Below are 22,142 nucleotides of genomic sequence, written 5' to 3'. Positions count from 1 at the left end.
GCTGGTTGTTCCCAGGCCATTAATCATCCCTGTGTTTGGGCTCATCTCAGTTGACTTACTATTATAATAAACCAAATTTCCATAGGTTCTTGGATCTATTCTGGTATCAATCACACTGCTAATGTCTGAAACCTTGTTTAATGCCTCTTAGGCTAAAAGCCTCCCTCAGACTCTCCTATATCCCAGACATGTTTACACATTTTTTTTTCTTTCAAATTAATTACAGAAACAATTTTTCCCCAAAATTGATTTTTAAAAATCCTAGTGGGATTTTGATTGAAAATCCATTAGCGTTAATTACTTTGTTTTTTAAAAAATATATGTTATTTATTTATTTATTTTTAGAGACAGTGGAAGAGAGAGTGATAGATAGAAACATCCATGATGAGAGAGGAACATCATTGATTGGCTGCCTCCTGCACACCCTCCACAGGGGATTGAGCCCGCAACCTGGGCATGTGCCCTGACTGGGAATCGAACCAGTGGCCTCTTGGTTCCTGGCTTGATGCTCAACCACTGAGCCACACCAGCCGGGCAGTGTTAGATTACTTTTGGTGAGAATTATGTTATAAAATAAAAAAATACTGTTTTTCCAAGAATTAGATTTATTCAAATGTCCATGCCCTTAAGAGTTATAATTTTCATGCCATACATTTCTTTTTTTAAAATATATTTTATTGACTTTTTACTGCGAGGAAGGGAGAGAGTTAGAAACATCAATGAGAGAGAAACATCGATCAGCTGCCTCCTGCGCACCTCTTACTGGGGATGTGCCCGCAACCAAGGTACATGCCCTTGACCAGAATCGAACTTGGGACCTTTCAGTCCACAGGCCGATGCTCTATCCACTGAGCCAAACCAGTTAGGCCTATTTCTTAAATTTATTCCTAGGTATTTTTTGTTCCCTTTAGCTGTGTCCCACAAACCTAATATTGTTGTATTTTCATCACATTCAGTGTATTTTTTATTTTTATTTTTGAGACTTCCTTGACCCACAGTTTAAACGTTTTTGGAAGTTTTGCTGTTATCTTTATTTGTAGCTTAATACCATTTTAATCAGAGGACCCATTCTATAATTTTAATTCTTTAAAATCTCTTGAGGTTTATTTTATGGCCCAGCATATGGTCTGTCTTGGTGTGTGCTCCACAGGCTAGAAAAGAATGTATCTTCTGCTGTTGCTGTGTGTTCTATTCCAATCAAATTCTGGTAGCTGAAGTGTCATCTTGTGTTTTTGTTTGTTTTTTATATCCCTGCTTATTTTTTTTTTATTTTTTATTTTTTATTGATTAAGATATTACATATGTGTCCTTGTCTCCACGTTACCCTCTACCCCCCCCCCCCCCCCCCCCCGCTCATGCCCTCACCCCCCCCCCCCCCCCCCGTTGTCCATGTCCATTGGTTAGGCCTATATGCTTGCATATAAGTCCTTTGGTTGATCTTACCCCCTTACCCCTACCCTCCCCTACCTTCCCTCCAAGGCCCGGCAGTCCAATCAATGTCTCTGGATCAGCCCTTGTTCATCAGTTTATGTTGTTCATTATATTCCACAAATGAGTGAGATCCTGTGGTATTTATCCGCTCTCCAGTTCCATCCATGCTGTGGCAAATGGTAAGAGTTCCTTTTTCTTCTTCCTCTTCTTAAAGAATACCTTTCAGCATTTCATATAATGCTGGTTTGGTGGTGATGAACTCCTTTAGCTTTTTCTTATCCGTGAAGCTCTTTATCTGACCTTCTATTCTGAATGATAGCTTTGCTGGATAAAGTAATCTTGGTTGCAGGTTCTTGCTATTCATCACTTTGAATATTTCTTGCCACTCTCTTCTGGCCTGCATGGTTTCTGTTGAGAAATCAGCTGACAGTCGTATGGGTACTCCCTTGTAGGTAACTGACTGTCTTTCTCTTGCTGCTTTTAAGATTCTCTCTTTATCTTTTGCTCTTGGCATTTTAATTATGATGTGTCTTGGTATGGTCCTCTTTGGATTCCTTTTGTTTGGGGTTCTCTGCGCTTCCTGGACTTGTAAGTCCATTTCTTTCACCAGGTAGGGGAAGTTTTCTGTCATTATTTCTTCAAATATCTTGCCCTCTCTCTCCTTCTGGCACCCCTATAATTCTGATGTTGGTACGCTTGAAGTTGTCCCAGAGGTTCCTTACACTATCTTCATATTTTTGGAATCTCTTTTCTTTTTTCTTTTTCGGTTGGGTATTTTTTGTTTCTTTATATTTCAAATCTTTGACTTGATTCTTGGGATCCTCTTGTCTGCTGTTGGATCTCTGTAAATTATTCTTTATTTCAGTCAGTGTATGCTTAATTTCTAGTTGGTCCTTTTTCATGTCCTCCATGGTCTCACTATACTTATTGAGGGATTCATTAAATTTATCGGCGGTTTCCATAAAATTCTTGAAAAACCTTATAAACGTGGCCTTGAACTCTATATCCATTTCTGCCATTTGTGACCTGTTTCTTTGTCTCCGCATTTTGGCTGCTTCCCTGTGTTGATAGAGTGGCCCTGCGCGCCAGGTGTCCTGTAGGGCCCAGTGGCTCAGCCTCCCCAGTTACCTGAGGTGGACACTCTTGGTGCACTCTTGGTGCCTTGGTTGTTGTAGGATCACTGGGAGGAATTGACCTCCAGGCCAATTGGCTGTGAGAATCAGCTGTGTCTGAAGTGGGAGAACTTCTGTGCTGAAGACACCCTTCTGGGGCAAGACTTGCTTCAGTGGGGCTTTGGTGCTCACTGAGTCTGCTCCCTGAGTCTGCCCCCTGAGTGTGTCCCTTATGGATCTGAGGAGTTGCAATCTGGATGGGCCCCCTCTGACCACTGGATACAGTGGCTCCTGGATCTAAGGAGGTGCTGATTCAGCCTCTGCCTGAGGCCACACAGCAGGAGCCAGGAAGAGGCTCAGCTGTGAAGCAATGCAAGCCGCTGCGGGACCTTGGGCCTTCTCTTGGAAGTTCCGGGTCTGCCTGGCTCCGCTGCAGTTAGGTACATTCACATGCAAAAGCCTCTGCCGCAGCCTGGGTGGGGCGGGGTCTCAGGGAATCAAAGGGCGGAGCAAAGAGCTATGGCTGATTCTCCGCCCAGCCCTAAGGAGTCCCGAGTCTCAGTGACCCGATAATTACTGCAAGCACCTCTGAGGGAAAGCCGCCCTCAAGTTCGCCCACTGCCCGACAGTGCAGCTTCTCCCCGTATGAGTCCTGGGTCCCCAGAGACTTCCCGGAACCGGAGTTCAGAGCAGTCGGGAGCTTGTGATTCAAAAAGACAGCCGCGTCCTCAGGTGCCACCCTCTTTCCGCTCCGCGCTCGCACAAGCCACTGTACCTCTGCACTTCACCTCCGCAGCTCCTCTGGCTCTCCGTGTGCTTTTCTTTCCTTCTAGTTGTAGAATTTACACTCAGCCAGCTTTCCTGTTTTTCTGGATGATGTTCGCTCTGTCCTTTGCGGTATTTTTCAATTGTTGTGGGAGGCGACAATTTCCCGGTGTTTATCTATGCTGCCATCTTAGTTTTTTCTTCTATCCCTGCTTATTTTGTATTAGTTCTATCAAATGCTGAGAGAAAGGCACTGAAGTCTCCAACTGCATGTGGATTTATCTTTTTCTCCTTTCAGTTTTTACTAGATGTATTTTAAAAATATATATATTTTTATTGATTTCAGAGAGGAAGGGAGAGGGAGAGATAGAAACATCAATGATGAGAGTATCATGGATCAGCTGTGTCCTGCATGCCCCCCACTAGGGATTGAACCCACAACCCGAGCATGTGCCCTTGATCAGAATTGAGCCCAGGACTTTCCAGTCCAGAGTCCATTGTTCTATCCACTGAGTCAAAGCAGCTAGGATTAGGCATGTGCTCTTGACCAGAGACCCGTCAGTCCACAGGCCGATGCTCTATCCACTGAGCCAAACCAGCTAGGGCTACTGGGCTACTGGATGCATTTTGAGGCTGTTTCGTGTATAAATCTTTAGGATTGTTGTCTTGTTGGACTGAAACTTTTATTAGGTAACTAGAGGCCCGGTGCACAAAAATTTGTGCACTCATGGGGGTCCCTCAGCCCGGCCTGTGCCCTCTCGCAGTCTGGGACCCCTTGGGGGATGACCACCTGCTGGCTTAGGCCTGCTCCCTGGGGGGATTGGGCCTAAGATGGCAATCAGACATCCCTCTGGCAGCCCAGGAGCCCTTGGGAGATGTCCATTTGCCAGCGGGGAGCAGGCCTAAGCTGCAGTCGGACATCCTTAGCACTGCTGAGGAGGCGGGAGAGGCTCCCACCACCACCACTGTACTGGCAGCCGTCAGCCTGGCTTGTGGCTGAGCAGAACTCCCCCTGTGGGAGCACACTGACCACCAGGGGGCAGCTCTTGCACTGAGCATCTGCCCCCTGGTGGTCAGTGTGTGTCATAGTGACCAGTCATTCCACTGTTAGGGTCAATTTGCATATCACCCTTTTATTATATAGGAGTGCCTGGCCAGCCTGGGTGAGGGGCTGATGGCTATTTGCAGGCTGGCCACAGCCCCTTCAGGGTGAGGGTCCTGCTGGGGTGCCTGGCCAGTCTGGGTGAGGGGCCGAGGGCTGTTTTCAGGCTGGCTAAGCCCCCCAGCGGGGACCCTCACCCCATGAGGGTGTGGTCAGCCTGGGTGAGGGGCTGATGGCTGTTTGCAGGCTGGCCACAACCCCTAGCCACCCAAGCTCCCAGTGGAGGCTGGCTGGAAACAGGTATCTGGGATTTATTTGTCTTCTATAATTGAAACTTTGTTGCCATGAGTGGAGGCCACAGCCGGCTCAGGGCAGGCAGGAAGCTTGGCTTCCTCCATAGCCTGGACAACCAAGCCTCCTGCTTGCTCCAGCTCTGTGGCTGCCGGCTGCCATCTTGGTTGGGTTAATTTGCATATAGTCGCTCTGATTGGCTGGTGGGCATGGCTTAGGGCAGAGCAAATGTATGGTCAATAACCACCTTTGTCCTTTATTAGTGTAGATGTCCTCTTTGTCACTGGTCTGGGCTGACTTTTAGAAGTAGAGATTAGCAGGTCTTTCTTTTTGATCCAGTGAATTTGGAGTGGGGGCTGGAACCTGCATTATAACAAACTTCCCAGATGATTTTTTTAAAGCAGGTATTACTCAGAATTCTTACTTGCAGACAATAGAAATTGACTCTGGTTAACTTAGAAAGGAACTCATTGGGAGACTATCCAGTAGCATCCACTGGACTGCTCGAGTCCTGCCAGAAGCAGAGCCCTGTGGCCCTCAAGGGAAACCAAGAAGACAAAGCAGTTGTTGTCCCTGATCCCAGCTGGTTGAGCAGTTTATGAGCTAAACTCAACGGACCCATCAGGGTGTCACACCACCTAGGACTTTGAATCTGGTGCAAAGGATATGAGGTGGGAGAGTTTAAAGTTCATTTTGTGGGTATAAGAATTTTGATGTCCAATAATAAAAGGGACAGCAATGGTAGAATTTAGACACATGCCTAACTATCATATGGTTTGGTCATGATTCAGGCTGCCCAGTCTCTTGGTTTCTGCATCTTTTCCTTTTTATGAGCCCAGTTTCCCTGCCTTATAGATGGGGATACACACACACACACACACACACACACACACACACACACACACCTACCTTATACAACTCCTATTTTGGGGAAATTGTATGTACTTTATTTTGGGAAATAAAAATCAGCAATGATACCTAGGCCAACTACAAAATATTGAGGCTAATATCATGGGTTCTATCACATGCCAAATGCGATTATTTACTGTTCTGGAAGGCCTATGCAAAGGACAGGTTCTCAAACTGCGCATCTCGGGAGGACATAAGTGGTGGTAAAAGCATTATGCTATGTGTCAGGAGTCTGTATGTGACTTTGGGCAAGTGGTCACTTAGCTCTGACTCTAGGCTCATCAGTAATGCAGTGAGGTTGGACTAGAACAGATAGTTTCTAGGCCTCTCCAAATTGCAATTTTCTGTGATACCAGAGTCTTGCTGCTCCTGTGGCTTCAGGTCATTTTTGTGAGAGTAGTTGACAACTGCCAGGTGCCTGGCTGTTTGCTAACTTGGGGGCACAGTCCTGCAGAAACTGACATGTGAGATGGAGTGTATGAACCTGCTCGCCATTACTAGGGTGAGGATCCAGGCCAAAGGATGTATGTAGAGTGACAGAAATCCATTCTTACTGTGGGAAAATCGTCACCATATGGTTTTGTCATACATGCAGTGAAGCATAATGGACAAGATACGTTATGTTTTCAGAGAGACCCTGAGATTATCTTATCTTTCTTCTAAAACAAACAAAAAAACTTTCTCCTGGTTCACCCTGTCAGAATTGGAGAGGGAAAATGGATGTTTGGCAGAGGGGGTCCACGGCATGGATGAGAGGGTTAGGAGTTAAGCAAGCTGCATTGGTATGCAAGAGGGGGCGGAATCCTGGTTTGCTCTGGAAATGCCTGAGCAAACTTAGACTTGTCTCTGCCTAAGGGTGGGTGAAGAGGCAAGTCTAAGTTGGCCAATGCATATTACCCGTCCCAGTTCATGGAGGAATCCCACAAAAGCACAACACAGAGAACGGCTATAAAGGATCTTCATTTATATGTTTGGTGAATCCCCTTTGACGTAAGGATCAGTTTAGAAATGACTGGGGCACAATAAATGAAGTCATTCTTTGTGACTTGCAGGTTCTGATGAGCGCATCGTTGCTGGGGGCCCTGTGTCTTTTCTCATCCGTCTGTGTTGTGTGTGCCATTTCAGCATTTACTCTCCCCATTGAGACCAAAGGTCGGGCCCTACAGGTAAGTGATGCAGGGACCTAAAAACCCTCAATCCCCTTTTAGAACAAAGAAAATGAACTTGGAGTATGAAAATCCTTTTAAGCAGACATGATTATTCATGGGCTAACACTGATATTTGTTTAGTGTGTCCAGTAGAAAAACTGGGTATCCATTTTCCCCAGGTGTAATGAGCAGCACTAAAGTTTATATCCACCTCAAACCTGCTTTGGTAAAAGTTATAGCTTGATCCAGGGACCATGGTGAATGATAGTTGTTGAGGCCTCAGCATTCTACCCTTCCCACTTTCCCACCTGGATGTAAGCGCCGCTGCAGAACTGAAGGCGGCCCAAGGAGCAGAAATAGCTGTTCGTGTTGCCCTTAGAGTGACGGTGTTGACATACTAGTCCAGCTACCTTTCCCCTAGTACTTTCGGCCACCGTGATAAGAGTCAAAAGCTTCAGCTGCGCCAGTTGCACTTCACAGTCAGTAGACACTGCCTGCCTACTGTATTTCACAAAGTACATAAAACAACATGTACCAAAGTGTAAGGTATGTTCCATGGGCCAAGTGGTAGAGGACAGGGCCTCTCCTGTCCCTGTGCCCTTATAAAAGTACTAGAGCCCTGTTGCATGAAAAGATTCGTGCAATAGGCCTTCCTTTCCCCTGGCTGCCTGCACCGGTTTTCCTTCGGCACCGGGGACCCAGGCCTTCGCTCTGGCCAGAGCCACCTTCAAAGCCTTCGCTGCTCTGGCCGGACCCACTTTGATTGCTGCTCCAGCCGGAGCCACCTTCAAAGCCTTCGCTACTCTGGCCGGAGCCGCATTCAAAGCCTCCGCTGCTCCGGCCAGACGCGCTTTGATCACTGCTCCAGCCGGAGCTGCCTTCAGTCTTCACTCTACCGCTTCCTGCCTACATATGCAAATTAACCGCCATCTTTGTTTGTGGTTAATTTGCATATTTCACTGATTAGCCAATGGGAAGTGTAGCGAAGGTACGGTCAATTACCCTGTTTGTCTATTATTAGATAGGATAGGTGGTGACACTGATGTTTTCCTGCCGTAAACATGAAGCTGATTGCTGGACACAAGGGTGTGCATGTGCACCTATGTGCATTGGGGGGGGCGGGGAGGGGAAGGGGAAGACAGTTGGGGTTGATCTTGAGCTGCTGTCCCTAAATGAGGATGTTCAGTCATGATGATTCTCTGGCTGAATGTGATTTGCTCTCTCCCATGTCCTATTCATAGTACACGACAGACACATTAATATTGGTACTGATATGTTTTGTTGTCTGTGAGTAGATATAAGGAAGGCACTTTTGAGTAAAGGAAGAAAACACACACCACTCTTGATTTTTTTCCCTAGGTCCAAGACATGCTACTCCATTTTTAAATACCTTAGATTATCTGTAAGGTAATATACATTTTAATCACAGATTAGATAACCTGTCATATAATTACAAATTTAAGACTGTGTTTAGGTTCTATACTAGGAAAGGTAATCCATTCGATGATCCATATGATTCCTTTTAATCTTATATGAAGGGATTATCATATCCTTCACACAAATGAGGAAACTAAGGCAAAGGTAAGTTGAGTAACTTGTATAAAAGAACAGGCCAGTATTTAGTAGAACTGGAATTTAAAACAGATTGTAAAATTAAGAGATGCTAAATATTAATAATGTTTTTTATTGTTGTTGCTGTTAATCCTCACCCAGAGATATTTTTCCCATTGCTTTTCAGAGAGAGTAGGAAGGGAGGGGGGAAGAGAGAGAAAAATCGATGTGAGAGACACATTGATTGCCTCCCACAAGTGCCCCGATAGGGACTGGGAATTGAACCTGCAACCTTTTGGTGCTCCAGCTGGGCACACAGGCCAGAGCAAGTGATGCTAAATTTTAATCTAGTTTTCCATACTCATTAAGTAGTAACACTACATATAAAAGGAAACCAGGCCCTAGCAGGTTTGGCTCAGAGGACAGAGCATCAGCCTGTGGACCAAAGGGTCCTAAGTTTGATTCTGGTCAAGGGCATGTACCTTGGTTGCAGGCTCCTCCCACGTCCAGGCCCTGGTCCGTGTGCAGAAGGCAACTGATCGATGTGTCTCTCTCACATTGGAAAAAATATCCTTGGGTAAGGATTAAAAAAGAAAAAAAGATTATTCCCTCTTCTGTGGACTGGGACATGATTTTACCATTGTGGTGGAATCATTTTACATGTCTGTTTAGAAGACTTTTTAATATAACTTCCTTACAGCTATAACATGTATGTTCAATAACGATTGTGTGGGCACATAAAGCCATTGAGTGGCTATTTGTCTTTGGGGGAAAAAATTTGTTGAGAATTTTATAGATGTCCCTTTCCCTACTCCACCCAGTTCTGTCTATAGGTAATGCATGAGTGCATTTAAGTTATGTTAATCTCTTCCTGCATCCCCATTTCCCCCCAAAATTCATCAGTCTGTTCTATGCCTCTGGTTCTATTTTATTCATCAGTTTATTTTGTTCATTAGATTCCTTGTTTATTTTGATTTTTAGATTCTATTGTTGTAGATATGTATTTATTGCCATTTTGTTCATATTTTTTATTGTTCTTCTTAAAGAATACCCTTCAACTTTCATGTAATACTGATTTGGTGATGAACTTGTTTAGCTTTTTCTTGTCTGTGAAGCTCTGAATTCTCAATGATAGCTTTGCTGAGTAATCTTGGTTATAGGACCTTGCTACTCATCACTTAGAATATTTCTTGCCACTCCCTTCTGGCCTGCAAAGTTTCTGTTGAGTAATCAGCTGACAGTGGTATGGGTGCCTCCTTGTAGGTAAATGCTTTTCAGATTCTCTTTAACCCTTGGCATTTTAATTATGTACTGGTGTGGGCCTCTTTGAGTTCGTCTTGTTTAGGACTCTGTTTCCTGGAATTGTAAGTGTATTTCTTTCTGTCATTTCTTCAAATAGGTTTTCAGTACCTTGCTCTCTTCTCTTTCTGGCACCCCCATAATGCAAATGTTGGTACCCTTGAAGTTATCCCAGAGGCTCCTTACACTCTCTTCATATTTTTTGATTATTTTCTTTTTACTCTTGTGATTGGGTGATATTCCAAATCACTGATTTGATTTTTGGTATCCTCTAATATTGATTCCCTGTAAATTATTCATTTCAGTTAGTGTATGCTTAATTTCTGACTGGTCCTTTTTCATGTCTTTTATGTTCTAAGTCCCTTGAAGTTCTCATTAAGATCCTTAAGCATCCTTATAACTATTGTTTTGAACTCTGTATCTAGTAGTTTGCTTGCTTCTCACTTAGTTCTTTTTCTGAAGATTTCTATTCTTTCATTTGTGACGTGTCTGTCTCCACATTTTGGCTGCTTCTGTTTGTTTCTACATATTAGGTAGAGCTGCTATGTCTCCTGGAATTGGTAAAGTTGCCTTGCGCAGTAGGTGTCCTGTAGGGCCCAGCCTCCCGTTACCCCATCTGGGCATTCTAGGTGCACTGTCTTGTAGTTGAGCCTTGATTGCTGTTGGCATCACTGGGAGGAATTGATCCCTAGGCTGACTGGGTGTGAGGATCACCTGTGACTACAGTGGAAGAGCTGCTGTGCAGGAGACACCCCTGTGGATCAGGACTTGCTTTAGTGGGCTTTGGTACTCACTGACTCTGCCCCTCGAGTGTATCACTTGTGGATGTGGTAGGGTTGTAATCTGGTGTGGTCTGAAGCTGTCCACTGGCTCTGGGGCCTCCTGGGAGGTGCAAAGTCAGCCACTGCCTATGCTCTGCCTAGGGCCACCTGGCACAAGCTACAGAGTGATCTGCAATGGCTGCTACTTGTATTGGGCTTGAAGGTGCCCAGGAGGCCAAATTGTGAACCAAGGCAGGCTGTTGCTAGTGCCAGGCCTGTGGCCACTTGTTGAGAGGTATGGGGTACACTGAGTCCAGCTGCTACTTACTTGATTTTAGGAGAGTCTGAAGCCTTAGCCAGGACAGGCCATTCATATGGAAAAGCAGCTGCAAATAGCTTGGGTTAGGCAGGGTTTCAGGGAATCACCAGGGTGGTCCCAACAGTGTGAGCCATGATGGAGACTCAGATATGGCATCTGCCAGTGGGCTCAGTGATGGGGGAGATCACAGCATATGAATAATGACCCCTGCGAGCAACCTTGCCTGGGAGAAAGCTGCCCCTGAATTATTGCTCCGATGTCAGACAGTCCAGTTTCTCCTCATATGATCCTGGATCCCCCACAAGCCACTGCTCCAGCACTGGAGGGAGTGAATCCAAGTAAGTCCATGTGCAAGCCCTTTAAGAGGAAGTGCCTGGCCTCCAGCAGCCTCCTCGTCGCTCAGCCACAATCCCTGTTGGTTTTTATAGCACCCAAACCAGGGACTTCTCTTCACGGGAGGCCTTTACAGCCAAGATATCCCTCCCAACTAAAAAATGCCACATGTGGGTGCAGGGCCAGCCTGTCCCACGCCCCCACCTATCAGTCTCGATGTGCTTTCTTTTTTACTTCTCTAGTTGTAGGACTTTCATTCAGCCAGATTTTAGGTGATGATAGTTATTCTGTATTTTAGTTGTAATTTTGATGTGGTTGTGAGAGGCAGTTAATTCCAAGTTTAACTACAACTCCATCTTGGCTCTCCAGTTTGTAAAAATTTTCAACAGTGTGTGTATCTCAGTCTTGTGAGCATTTAGCATGTTTAAACATTTCTAATGTTAACAAAATTTAACTTCCAACAGTTTGACTGGATGAATCCTCCTGATTAATAGTAATTCCACTTCAGACTTATTCATTTTGAAGAGCCTGGTAAGCTGGAAAAAACTGTTGAAAGAGGATATTTATAATGTGACTTTTTTTTTCTGAATTTTATAGCAACCATTCCATTTTCAGGTACACAAAGGTAAATTCCTCTTAATTTTAATAAAAGAGCCTTCTATTTCTAGTGCCAGGCAGCTGAGTATGAAGGGGAGAAGACTTTAAATGTATTGATCTATTAAATAACTTATTTTTTCTAGCAAATTAAATGAAGATCTGAAAACCTGTGTCTACCAAAGAAGAAAATTGCATTTTATCTTCACAGAGTTGTGGTACATTTTTAACAACCTGGTGTTACTTCTGTATGCTACTTGGTAATTAAGAAACTATTTTTTAAAAATAAGGCACATAAGAATAAGATAGGTTAACTGCATATTGATTTCTTACCGAAGAGCCAAAACACCTAGAACTTGTATGAAGTACACTTAAATTGAAAAGCTATGTCTGTGGGAGATGGGTAGGGGGAAGGTGGCTTTCCTTCCTTGACATCAAGTCCCAACTTTTAGGTGAATTATTCTCAAAAAACATACTAAGATAAGAACTTGGTATGGTATCATTAAAGCTTTCAAAATACTCAAATTTATAATAGCATATTTATTAAAATTGTGGCCTCATTTATTAATGAAAATTGCTTATTCATAAACAATATGCTTAAGTTAGCATGAGTCTTGTATATAATCACCAAAAAGTTGAGAACAAATTTCACCATTTTTTTCTATTTTCATTTAATTAATTTATTGGGGAATCTCATTCCCATGTGATAAAACAAATGAAGAGTGCAGCAAGCTTACCCACACCATGCAACTGTCTGCCCTTTGCTGAACAGTCGCTGCCTGATTCATACATGCCACACTCTACTGGGCTAGATATGCTGTGGAAAGGAAGCACCTAAAGTTTTCACACTTATATTTCGTCTTTTATTACTGTTCAGACTTACTGTGAAGTCCTCAGAAATTGGGCTCCCAAGGCTTGGCTCACCTACTCACCCCCATTCTGCACTAGAAAAAGACTTGCTGCAACCACACTAGTGTCTCTGCCCTAGCAAACTGCATATATGAGAGGGTTTATACCCCTGCTTCAGTGGGAGTGCAAGTCATTCCTATTTAATCACATCACAGGCACAGGTGGCTTTAAGCAAGGAAGGCTTTTCTGTAAAGGGGCAGGCAGTAAATATTTTAGGCTTGGTGAACTACATATGATCTGTTGCTTTTTTTCTCCTCCACAAGCCTTTAAAAATGTGAAAAACACTGTTGGCTCTGAGGCTGTGTAGAAGCAGGCCATAGATTGAATTTTGTTGAAATAAATTTCTAGGCCCAAATGAAGACTACTTCTGCCTGGGGTACCACATCAGCAAACCAAACTTTGAATAAATTTTGTGTCCCTATAAATGCTCTGCTTGACCAGAAATATATTGTAACTAGCCAGCCAAACACCAAGCCAACTCTGGGCTCTATACTTACTTTCTTGTTCCTTATTCTTTATCCTTTAAAAGATGCCTGCCTTCTGCCCAGTGCTTAGGACCCCAGGACTGTAGACTGCCTGCTTCAGCAAGTGTTAAATAAAGTTTGTTTGAATCACCTAAATTGTCGTCTTTAATCATTTTAAACAGTTTTTGGTGACAAGGATGGAAGTTGACTGCTAATGGTCTGCAGGACAAGACACACAGGCGAGAAGCCCACTGAACCTTTTGAGTTCACTGTTCCTCTCGTCAAAGCTGAGGGCCGTTGGTAAGTCACTCTTAGATTTGAACTCCACTCCCTTGTGTGGAGCTCTCCAATCTAAACACTTTATTTAAAAAAAATATTGTTCCCGGAAAGGTTCCAGGACAGTTATAGTGGAAGTCTGCGGTTAGTGGTAGCTGTTAGGAAACTCAAAGCCTACAGCATAAACTAAACCACTGGGAGACTTGGGGAACTAAATTAAGATGGTTTTAACCAATGGCACAACAAAATCTAAGTAGGCATACACCAGACAAGTAAAAGCCATTAGGGCGTCTGACACTATAAAGAAAGCTTCTCACGAAAGGAATAATAAATCTATTGCTAATAGGAATCTCGGAAGCCAAAGCTGAAAAATGGTGGACACAGGTCAAACACTTGTAAGACGTTAGAGTACTCACCACTAAATCTAAGCCTTCTGTGCTAGGATAAGTTGGTTGTGGAACACATTAGATTGAAATTAGTTCACCTGCTAAACTGAAGAACAATTCCAGTGAGGTACACTGTAAAACACCACACAATCCCCAACCCAGTGGCACTTCCCTCTTAGATATTCATTTGGCTTTGAGGTGGGGAGCCATTTTTCTGCTAAGGGCCATCTGGATATTTATAACATCATTTGAGGACCATACAAAATTATCAACTGTAGATATCTACACAAATGGCAACTCTTACTGCAACAATCTAACATTACAATGACCATTATGGCAAATGTTCTAATTAGATAAGATCATTTCCTTACGAAGTGCACATGAAAGTAAGGGTTTCCAGATCAACAACCAGAATGGAATGCCTATTTTAGTTGGTATGCAGAACCCACCCCCGCAAAGGATTCAAAATTCCAAAAGGCTAAATGAAAAATTAAAGACACAAGACGTGCCCTGGCTGGTTTGGCTCAGTGGATGGAGCGTCAACCTTTGGACTGAAAGGTCTCGGGTTCGATTCTGGTCAAGGGCACATTCCCAGGTTGCAGGCTTGGTCCCCAGTGGGGGGGCATGCCAGAGGTAGTTGGATGGTGGTTCCCTCTCCCTTCCTCTCTAAAACCAGTAATTTTTTTAAAAATTTAAAAAGACGACACAAGACGTACCTAACACAAGACTGATGTGACTCCTCTTCCCCTCTATCCTCACATTCCACTATTACTCTAACCGAATCATCTCTTCACTCTGGAGAGGACCACAAGGTCATAAACAAACATCTACCAAATTAGTGGCCCCGCAACACCCCCAAAGCCATCAAGATACTGGCCCTAAAATCAGTGTCTCATTTGCAATCAGCTGGGACAGTGGAAGAAAGTGTCCTTGAAGGTTGCCAAATCCTTCTCTACCAACATCAACACTCTCATATCAACTCTCAAAGGAGGACTCCCATATGGGCTCTCCCCCAAACTGATGTGACTCCCTTAAACAGCCAGGGGAAACTAAGAGGAAAACCTTGCCACATTCTGGTTGGTATCAGAGCTATACCCGCTACTTTAAACTCTACTCACTAAGGAGCCTGCAAATGGGATGCTGGGGAAATTAGCAGAATCTGGTGAAGAGTGAATTCTTACCAAAGTCAGCTCTCCTGGTCAAGAGAGGAAACATAAGACAAAACCCAAATGGATATAAAGAAGTTGTGGAATGTGGAAAAGAAATTTTCTGTGTGACCAAGCTAAGACTAGAATGGATTCAAGCTATTAAAAAATTAGTTTTAATATCAAAAGTACACTGGTGCAAAAAAGAAAAGAAAAAGAAACAGCCCTGACCAGCCGTAGTTCAGTGGTTGGAATGTCAGTCTGATTCCCTCTCAACGGCACATACCTTGTTTGCAGGTTTGATCCCGGGCCCTGGTCAGGAGGCAACTGAGCAATGTCTCTCTCATATATGTTTCTCTCTCCCCTTCACCCATTTCCACTAAAAAAAAAAAAAAAAAAAAAAAAAAAAGAAATCAATGGAAAAAATATCCTCAGCTGAGGATTAAAAAAACAATTTAACAAAGCACACTGGTACAAAATTAGAATATTTTTTTTTGTTAAAAGGACAAACTTTTCTTAGTCTATTGGTCTGATCCTAAGAAACTGCAAATAAAGTTTTTCCTTCTAGCTTTTAAGGAATCTGCCTGGGAAGCAAAGGTTTTATCTTACCAAAATTAACTTAAAGCTCCCCCAAATCATATTCTAAAGCCTTTTTGACCTTGAACTAACTTGAGATGTTCCAAAAAGGGTTAGGGGGGAGGCTGATCCCTTTCGACCCCTCCACTGTGCAGTTGAAAATCCATTTATAACTTTTGACTTCCCCAAAATTTAGTAACCTACTATTGACCAGAAGCCTTACCAATAACAGTTAACACAGATTTCATATGTTAAAAAAAGTATATGAATTATATACTGTATTTTCTTAAAATGTAAGCTAGAGAAAAGTAAGGAAAATACATTTACAGTATTGAAAAAAAAGTACTATTTGTAATACTTTAAGCAATAAAAAAAAAGGAAAAAAACCGTATAAGTAGACTCACACAGTCCAAACCCATGTTGTTCAAGGGTCAACTTAGAAATGTTAAACAAGAAATGTTGTTTATCTAACCTTCTTAGTTTATATTTGTATGGGTATAAGTTAAGTGGTTCCAGAAATTGTATAAAATTCCTAAAAACCAGGTATATCCTGGTATTTTGTTACATCACAGAAATAACCACATTTCCTTGTCAAGTCAATTATATAGTCTTTTGTCGTTTACAGACAGTTATTGTTTTACTCCGAACCTTTTGCGAAAGTGAAATTCATGGAAAAGATCCTACGTACTCTTGACTACTGACATCACGGCCGAATTTCAGTGTCAAACCTTAGTGTGTATTCCCTAACTGTAGAAGGCTCTACCTAGCTCCTGGCACTTTGTAAACAGCACCTACACTTCAAAATCAAATCGCCGAGGGAGAGAAGTAGCCAACATCGAGGCACACTGCTGCTTCCCAGGAGGATCAAGACATTCCCTCGTTGCCCATCCATCCCCTAACTTTTACACCATAAAGGTATTTATAATTCTTCGGTCAACCTTTTACTTCCCTTAACCTAGGAAGATGCCACTGTTCACACATATCAGGCCATTACAAAGGAGGGGAATCCAACTTCCAACACATACTTCTCCGATTTCTAATGCCTCAGTTTCTCTAAAACAAGCTTGCAGAATAATTCTGGGGAAGCAGTTACATGAAATACACAAACAGGACAACTGCCTTAAAAAAGTATCCTCCTCTTTGGGATCATTTCTTGACTTGATTTTAGTTGGTTTGGGATATGGGAACCTTGGTTCAGGAGCACTCTCCAAACTGTGGGTATTAATAATGGTTGCTACTGTGTTCTCTCAAAAGTTTTAGAGCCACACTAGTACATTAAAAATAAACACAAACCTTTTGAATGGTCGAGAGGATGACCAAAAGGGAGTGGGGGCTGTTGAAATAAATTTCTAGGCCCAAGGTTGTGTCCCTGGAAAGTCTTCGCTTAACCAGAAATGTACTATAACCAGCAAGCCAGTTCCAAATTGCCAAGCCAACTCTAGGCCTCCAATTTCTTCTTTGTTGCTTATTTTTTATTCTATAAAAGCTTCCTACATTCTGCCCCATGTTGCAGTTCTCTGAATCCTTGGGAATGTAGATTGCCTGCTTTACTGTTAAAAGTTTGTTAAATAAAGCCTCAACAATCTTAAGAAAGAACAACAAAGTTGGAGGGATCATAATACCAGATACCAAGCTTACTACAAAGTCACTGTTTTCAAAACAGTCTGATACTGGAACAAGAACAGGCATATAGATCAATGGAACAGAACAGAGACCCCAGAAATTGACCCAAGCCATTACACTCAATATTTCACAAAGGAGGCAGGAACATACAATGGAGTCAAGACAGTCAATAAATGGTGTTATAAAACTGGACAGATACATGCAAAAAAACCCCCAAAAAACTAGACCACCTTATGTCATACACAAGAATAAACTCAATGGATAAAAGATTTAAATGTAAGCTATGAAACAAAAATCCTAGAATCATAGGCAGCAAAATCTCAGACATCTCTTGTAGCAATATGTTTACAGGTACATTTCCTAGGGCGATGTAAACTAAGGAAAAAATAAACACATGGGACTACATAAAAATAAAAAGCTGCATAGCAAAAGAAACCAACAAAATGAAATGGAGCCCACTGTTTGGGAGAAAATATTTGGCAATGATACAGCTGATAAAGGGTTAATATCCAAAATATATAAGGAACTCATACAATTCAACAAAATGACAACCCAAATAAAAAAAATGGGCAAAGGACCTAAATAGACACTTCTCCAAACTGGCCCAGAGACCTATGAAAAAATGCTCAAAGTCACTGGTCATCAGGAGAGATGCAAATTAAAACAACGAGGTATCACCTCACATCTGTCAGAATGGTTACCATCAACAAATAACTGCTGGCGAGGATGTGGAGAAAAGGGAACCCTAGTACATACTCTGCTGGTGGGGATGCAGACCAATAAAGCCATTATTTAAAGTATTAAAAAAAATTTCCTCAAAAAATTAAATGTGGAACTGCCATTTGACACAGTGATCCATTCTGGGAACATATAAGAGACCTGAAACACCACTCAGAAAGAATGTACTGCCCTAGCCGGTTCGGCTCACTGGATAGAGCGTCGGCCTGTGGACTGAAGTGTCCCAGGTTCAATTCCGGTCAAGGGCATGTACCTTGGTTGCAGGCACATCCCCAGTAGGGGGTGTGCAGGAGGCAGCTGTTTGATGCTTCTCTCCCATTGATGTTCCTAACTCTCTATGCCTCTCCCTTCCTCTCTGTAAAAAATCAAAATGTATTTTTTTAAAAATGTACTAGTATGTACCCCTATGTACATAGCAGCCCTATTTACAATAGCTAAGATCTGGAAACAGCCCAAGTGCCCATCAGTAGATGCGTGGATAAAAAAACTGTGGTACAGCCCTGACCGGTTTGGCTCAGTGGATAGAGAATCAGCCTGCGGACTGGAAGGTCCTAGGTTCGACTCAGGTCAAGGGCATGTACCTTGGTTGCGGGCACATCCCCAGTAGGGGGTGTGCAAGAGGCAGCTGATTGATGTTTCCCTCTCATCAATGTTTCTAACTCTCTCTCCCTTCCTCTCTGTACAAAAACCAATAAAATATATTTTTTTAAAAAGCTGCAGCAGTATGTGTGTGTATGTGTGTGTGTGTGTGTGTGTGTGTGTGTGTGTGTGTGTGTGTGTGTGTATATATATATATATATAAAAGGATCTCTTACCCTTTGAGACAGCATGGGGGTACCTAGAGGGTATCATGCTAAGTGAAATAAGTCAGCCAGAGAAAGAAAGTATCACATGATCTCAAGTCAGTTGTGGGATCTAAGTAACAAAATAAACTGATGAATGGAGTGGATCCAGAGAAATGGAAGCAGGGAAGTGTGTGGAAATCTCGGAGGGAAGGCAGGGGAAGGTGGGTGGGTGGGAGATAATCAACCAAGGACCTTGTATGCATGCATGCATGACCCATGGACACAGATGAGGTCATGCTTATATGGGGTGGTGAGGGCCTGGAGCGGGGGATGGGCTGGAGGGGGTTAATCTGGGGGGGGGGGGAAGGGGACATATGTAATACTGGCAACAATAAATAAAGATTTTACTAAAAAAAAAAGGTATGTTCATTGCAGCATTACAATAGTCAAGACATGTTAGCAACTTAAGTGTCTATTGATAGACAACTGGATAAAGATGTGGTCCATACATACAATTGAATGTCACTCAGCCATTAAGAAAACAATAAAATCTTACCAATTGCGACAACATGGATGGACCTAGAAGGTATTATGCTAAATGAAATGAGTCATACAGAAAACGACAAATATTTCACTTATATGTAAAATCTAAAAAAAAAAATAAAACAAACTCATAGATACAGAGAACAAATTGATAGGTGTCAGATAGAAAGAGGATTGGTGGGATTGGTGAAAAAAAGATAAAGGGATTAAGAAATACAAATTGCCGCCCTAGCTGGTTTGGCTCAGCGGATAGAGCGGCCGGCCTGTGGACCGAAAGGTCCCAGTTTGATTCCAGTCAAGGGCACATGCTCAGGTTGCAGGCTCGATAATCAGTAGGGGAGGGGGCATGCAGGAGGCAGCCGATCAATGATTATCTCTCATCATTGATGTTTCTATCTTTCTCTTCCTCTCCCTTCCTCTCTGGTATATCAATGGTAACTGAAAACAAATTTTTAAAAATTCCAAAGCTGACAGCAGCCATTTTAAATTAAAACCAAAGTCAACCAATGACAAACCTGATGCTCAAACACCTTCCCAAATTCAGGAACTCTCAGTAGTTGTGAGGTTATCCAGGCTTAAGGAACTTTGTGATGTTATCCAGCACTATGCAGCAACTAGAATTCCTAGAAGACACTAAATGACTAGAAAACTCTAACAACATAAACTGAACACTAAATTTGAGAAATCCTTGATAAATGTGTTCATTTTGTTTATATTTCTACTATTGGTCATTAGTAGAAATGAAAGTCAACAAATTTCATATTACCTGTAAATGTTTTTGGATTGATTCTACGGCCTATGAAAAAAACCAAGACAATACTCGTTGAAGTACTGGAAACAATAAAAGTGAACCTCTGTACAAGCATATTTTATGTAATACAATAGAGGTCGAATTGTCTGAATCAAATTACATATAAAGGGGAATTTCTGTAACTCTTTAAAGCATCGTCTATACTGGCAAAAACTCCAGTAATATGAATGCCAAAACCTTTATTTTGGACTTTTTGTTTGTTGATCTTTTTTAACATATACCATCATTAGTAAATGCCTAATACAATAAGATTAGAGAACCAGAATCACTGTCAAAGTGGCATCTGGTGGCCCACTGAATTGTTGTTCCTGTCTTACTGCCATTCCTCCTCTCCTTTTAAGGACACTTATTTTCTTGGGGATGTGCCACTTCTCAGGTCAGTATATTGCCATTCCAAGTGTGAAAGGTCCTTAACCTGGTTGATCCATATATTTTATCCTCTCCCCTAAAACAATCAAACCTCGGATTCAGTCATCTTCAATGGAAAGATGCCTGACTGAATTTTCTGGCTCACTTGGGATTAAAGGCATTAGAGAAAACAGGCAAAGGATTCACACTCAAAGGCTCCTGATATATGGCAGAGGACTTTGTGAACAAAAAGTGACTGCACAGTAGACCCCACAAGCTTAGGGGCTATTTGGCAGGCCTGGCAAGCCCAGCGACCAAAAGTAAGCACACAGGATGGTCTGATCGTAAATTCCTAACTGGACGGGTTATGACAGGTAGTCTCGGCCCAGGACTACAGCTTCCTTAGCCAAAGTCAATCACTTACCTTGAGGGAGCCCTGTTCATTGTTCTTATGCATCTAGGATAACATACCTTTGAAATATTCAAGTGATTTTTTTCCCAGACACCTCCAAGGCACAACCACCTACTCTGGAGACAACATAACACTTCATTGTTATCTTGTTCCGGCATACCACCCCTATGTGCTGTACATGTTAATTATTAACTATCTGTATCCACCAATGTTAAAGGATGCATGTTTCTCTCCATTTTCCTTTTTCTGCAATCCTGGGCATTTCCACGGTTTGCTTTCTCCTGCCTTTTTAATGTACCACCAACAGATTCCATACAATCTTCCTTATGTTTTCTCCTGATTCTAAATGTATAAAATAAACTGCCAAACTGCCATCCTCTACAGCATTTTCTGTCTGTTGAGATCTTGCTTTAGGGCAGTGATGGCGAACCTATGACACGCGTGTCAGAGGTGACATGCGAACTCATTTTTTTGGTTGATTTTTCTTTGTTAAATGGCATTTAAATATATAAAATAAATATCAAAAATGTCTTTGTTTTACTATGGTTGCAAATATAAAAAAATTTCTATATGTGACACGGCACCAGAGTTAAGTTAGGGTTTTTCAAAATGCTGACACGCCGAGCTCAAAAGGTTCGCCATCACTGCTTTAGGGAATGTCCTCAAATCTTAGCTCAAATAAATTCTTATAGAGCTTTCTGCAGATTTGGACATTCTTCTATCAACAACTTTAAAACAGCCTTTCTTCTATAACACATTTGAAAGTGTCAGAAAGATAAAATTTTGCTCAATATTTAACGTAACTTCTAAGAAAGGATGGAAGGACTCAAACTAGGACCTACTTATTCTATTTAAAAACTCATTTGAGAATCAAATAGAAGGCTGTTTCCATCCCCATCAAAGTAAGATCTATTAAATATCCAATAGTGAGTTTTAAAAAGTTATTTCTGTGAATCAAAACTTTCTAACCTTTAAGGTAAAATTAACATAGGTAAATTTTCAAAGTGACTTGTAAAAAACATCACTCATACTTTGTGTAACATCCTCCCCCCTCCCCTATTAATATATTTTTATTTATTTCAGAAAGGAAAGGAGAGGGAGAGATAGAAACATCAATGAGAATCGATTGACTGATTGCCTCCTATAAGCCCCACACTGTGGATCGAGCCCACAACTTGGGCATGTGCCCTGACCGGGAATCAAACGCGTGACCTCCTGGTTCATAGGTCAATGCTCAATCACTGAGCCAAGTTCCTTTTTGGGGGGGAAAAGTGGAAATCAGCATTTAAAGATATTTTTACTCCCTCCCTTCATATGGTGAAATACCTGTGTTAGAATTTAAAAGTTTCCTATTATTATGGACCAGTAGCTTGTCCCTTTGTACCAGTTTTATAGAGGAACACAAAAAGATAGTACAGAAGGCAGACTCAAACTAGTTTAAATTCTACTGAATGACACAGAGTGAGTTTTTCATTATAAATTCCTTGTTGTGGTAAAATATTCATAGTAAA

The 22,142-nt window shown here is 42.2% G+C and overlaps 1 protein-coding gene across 2 annotated transcripts in view; it reads left to right on the top strand.

Moving 5' to 3' along the window:
* The window catches only part of SVOPL (SVOP like), a 55,533-nt gene extending 43,424 nt beyond the window's left edge, over nucleotides 1-12,109 (top strand). The window contains exons 14-15 of one of the 2 annotated variants that reach the window (XM_059711906.1): nucleotides 6,663-6,776; nucleotides 11,762-12,109. In XM_059711906.1, coding sequence (XP_059567889.1) covers nucleotides 6,663-6,776; nucleotides 11,762-11,773 — 126 coding nt within the window. In that variant the 3' untranslated portion in view covers nucleotides 11,774-12,109. Of the gene's footprint in view, nucleotides 1-6,662; nucleotides 6,798-11,761 lie in introns of those variants that run through there. The other variant, XM_059711907.1, reaches the window with a different exon arrangement.
* Nucleotides 12,110-22,142: the final 10,033 nt, after the last annotated feature.

The sequence above is a fragment of the Myotis daubentonii genome, chromosome 10 (assembly GCF_963259705.1).
Source record: "Myotis daubentonii chromosome 10, mMyoDau2.1, whole genome shotgun sequence".
NCBI classification, from domain to species: domain Eukaryota; kingdom Metazoa; phylum Chordata; class Mammalia; order Chiroptera; family Vespertilionidae; genus Myotis; species Myotis daubentonii.
The sequence above is the reverse complement of the archived record's forward strand: the minus strand, read 5'-3'. Positions and strand labels throughout refer to the sequence as shown.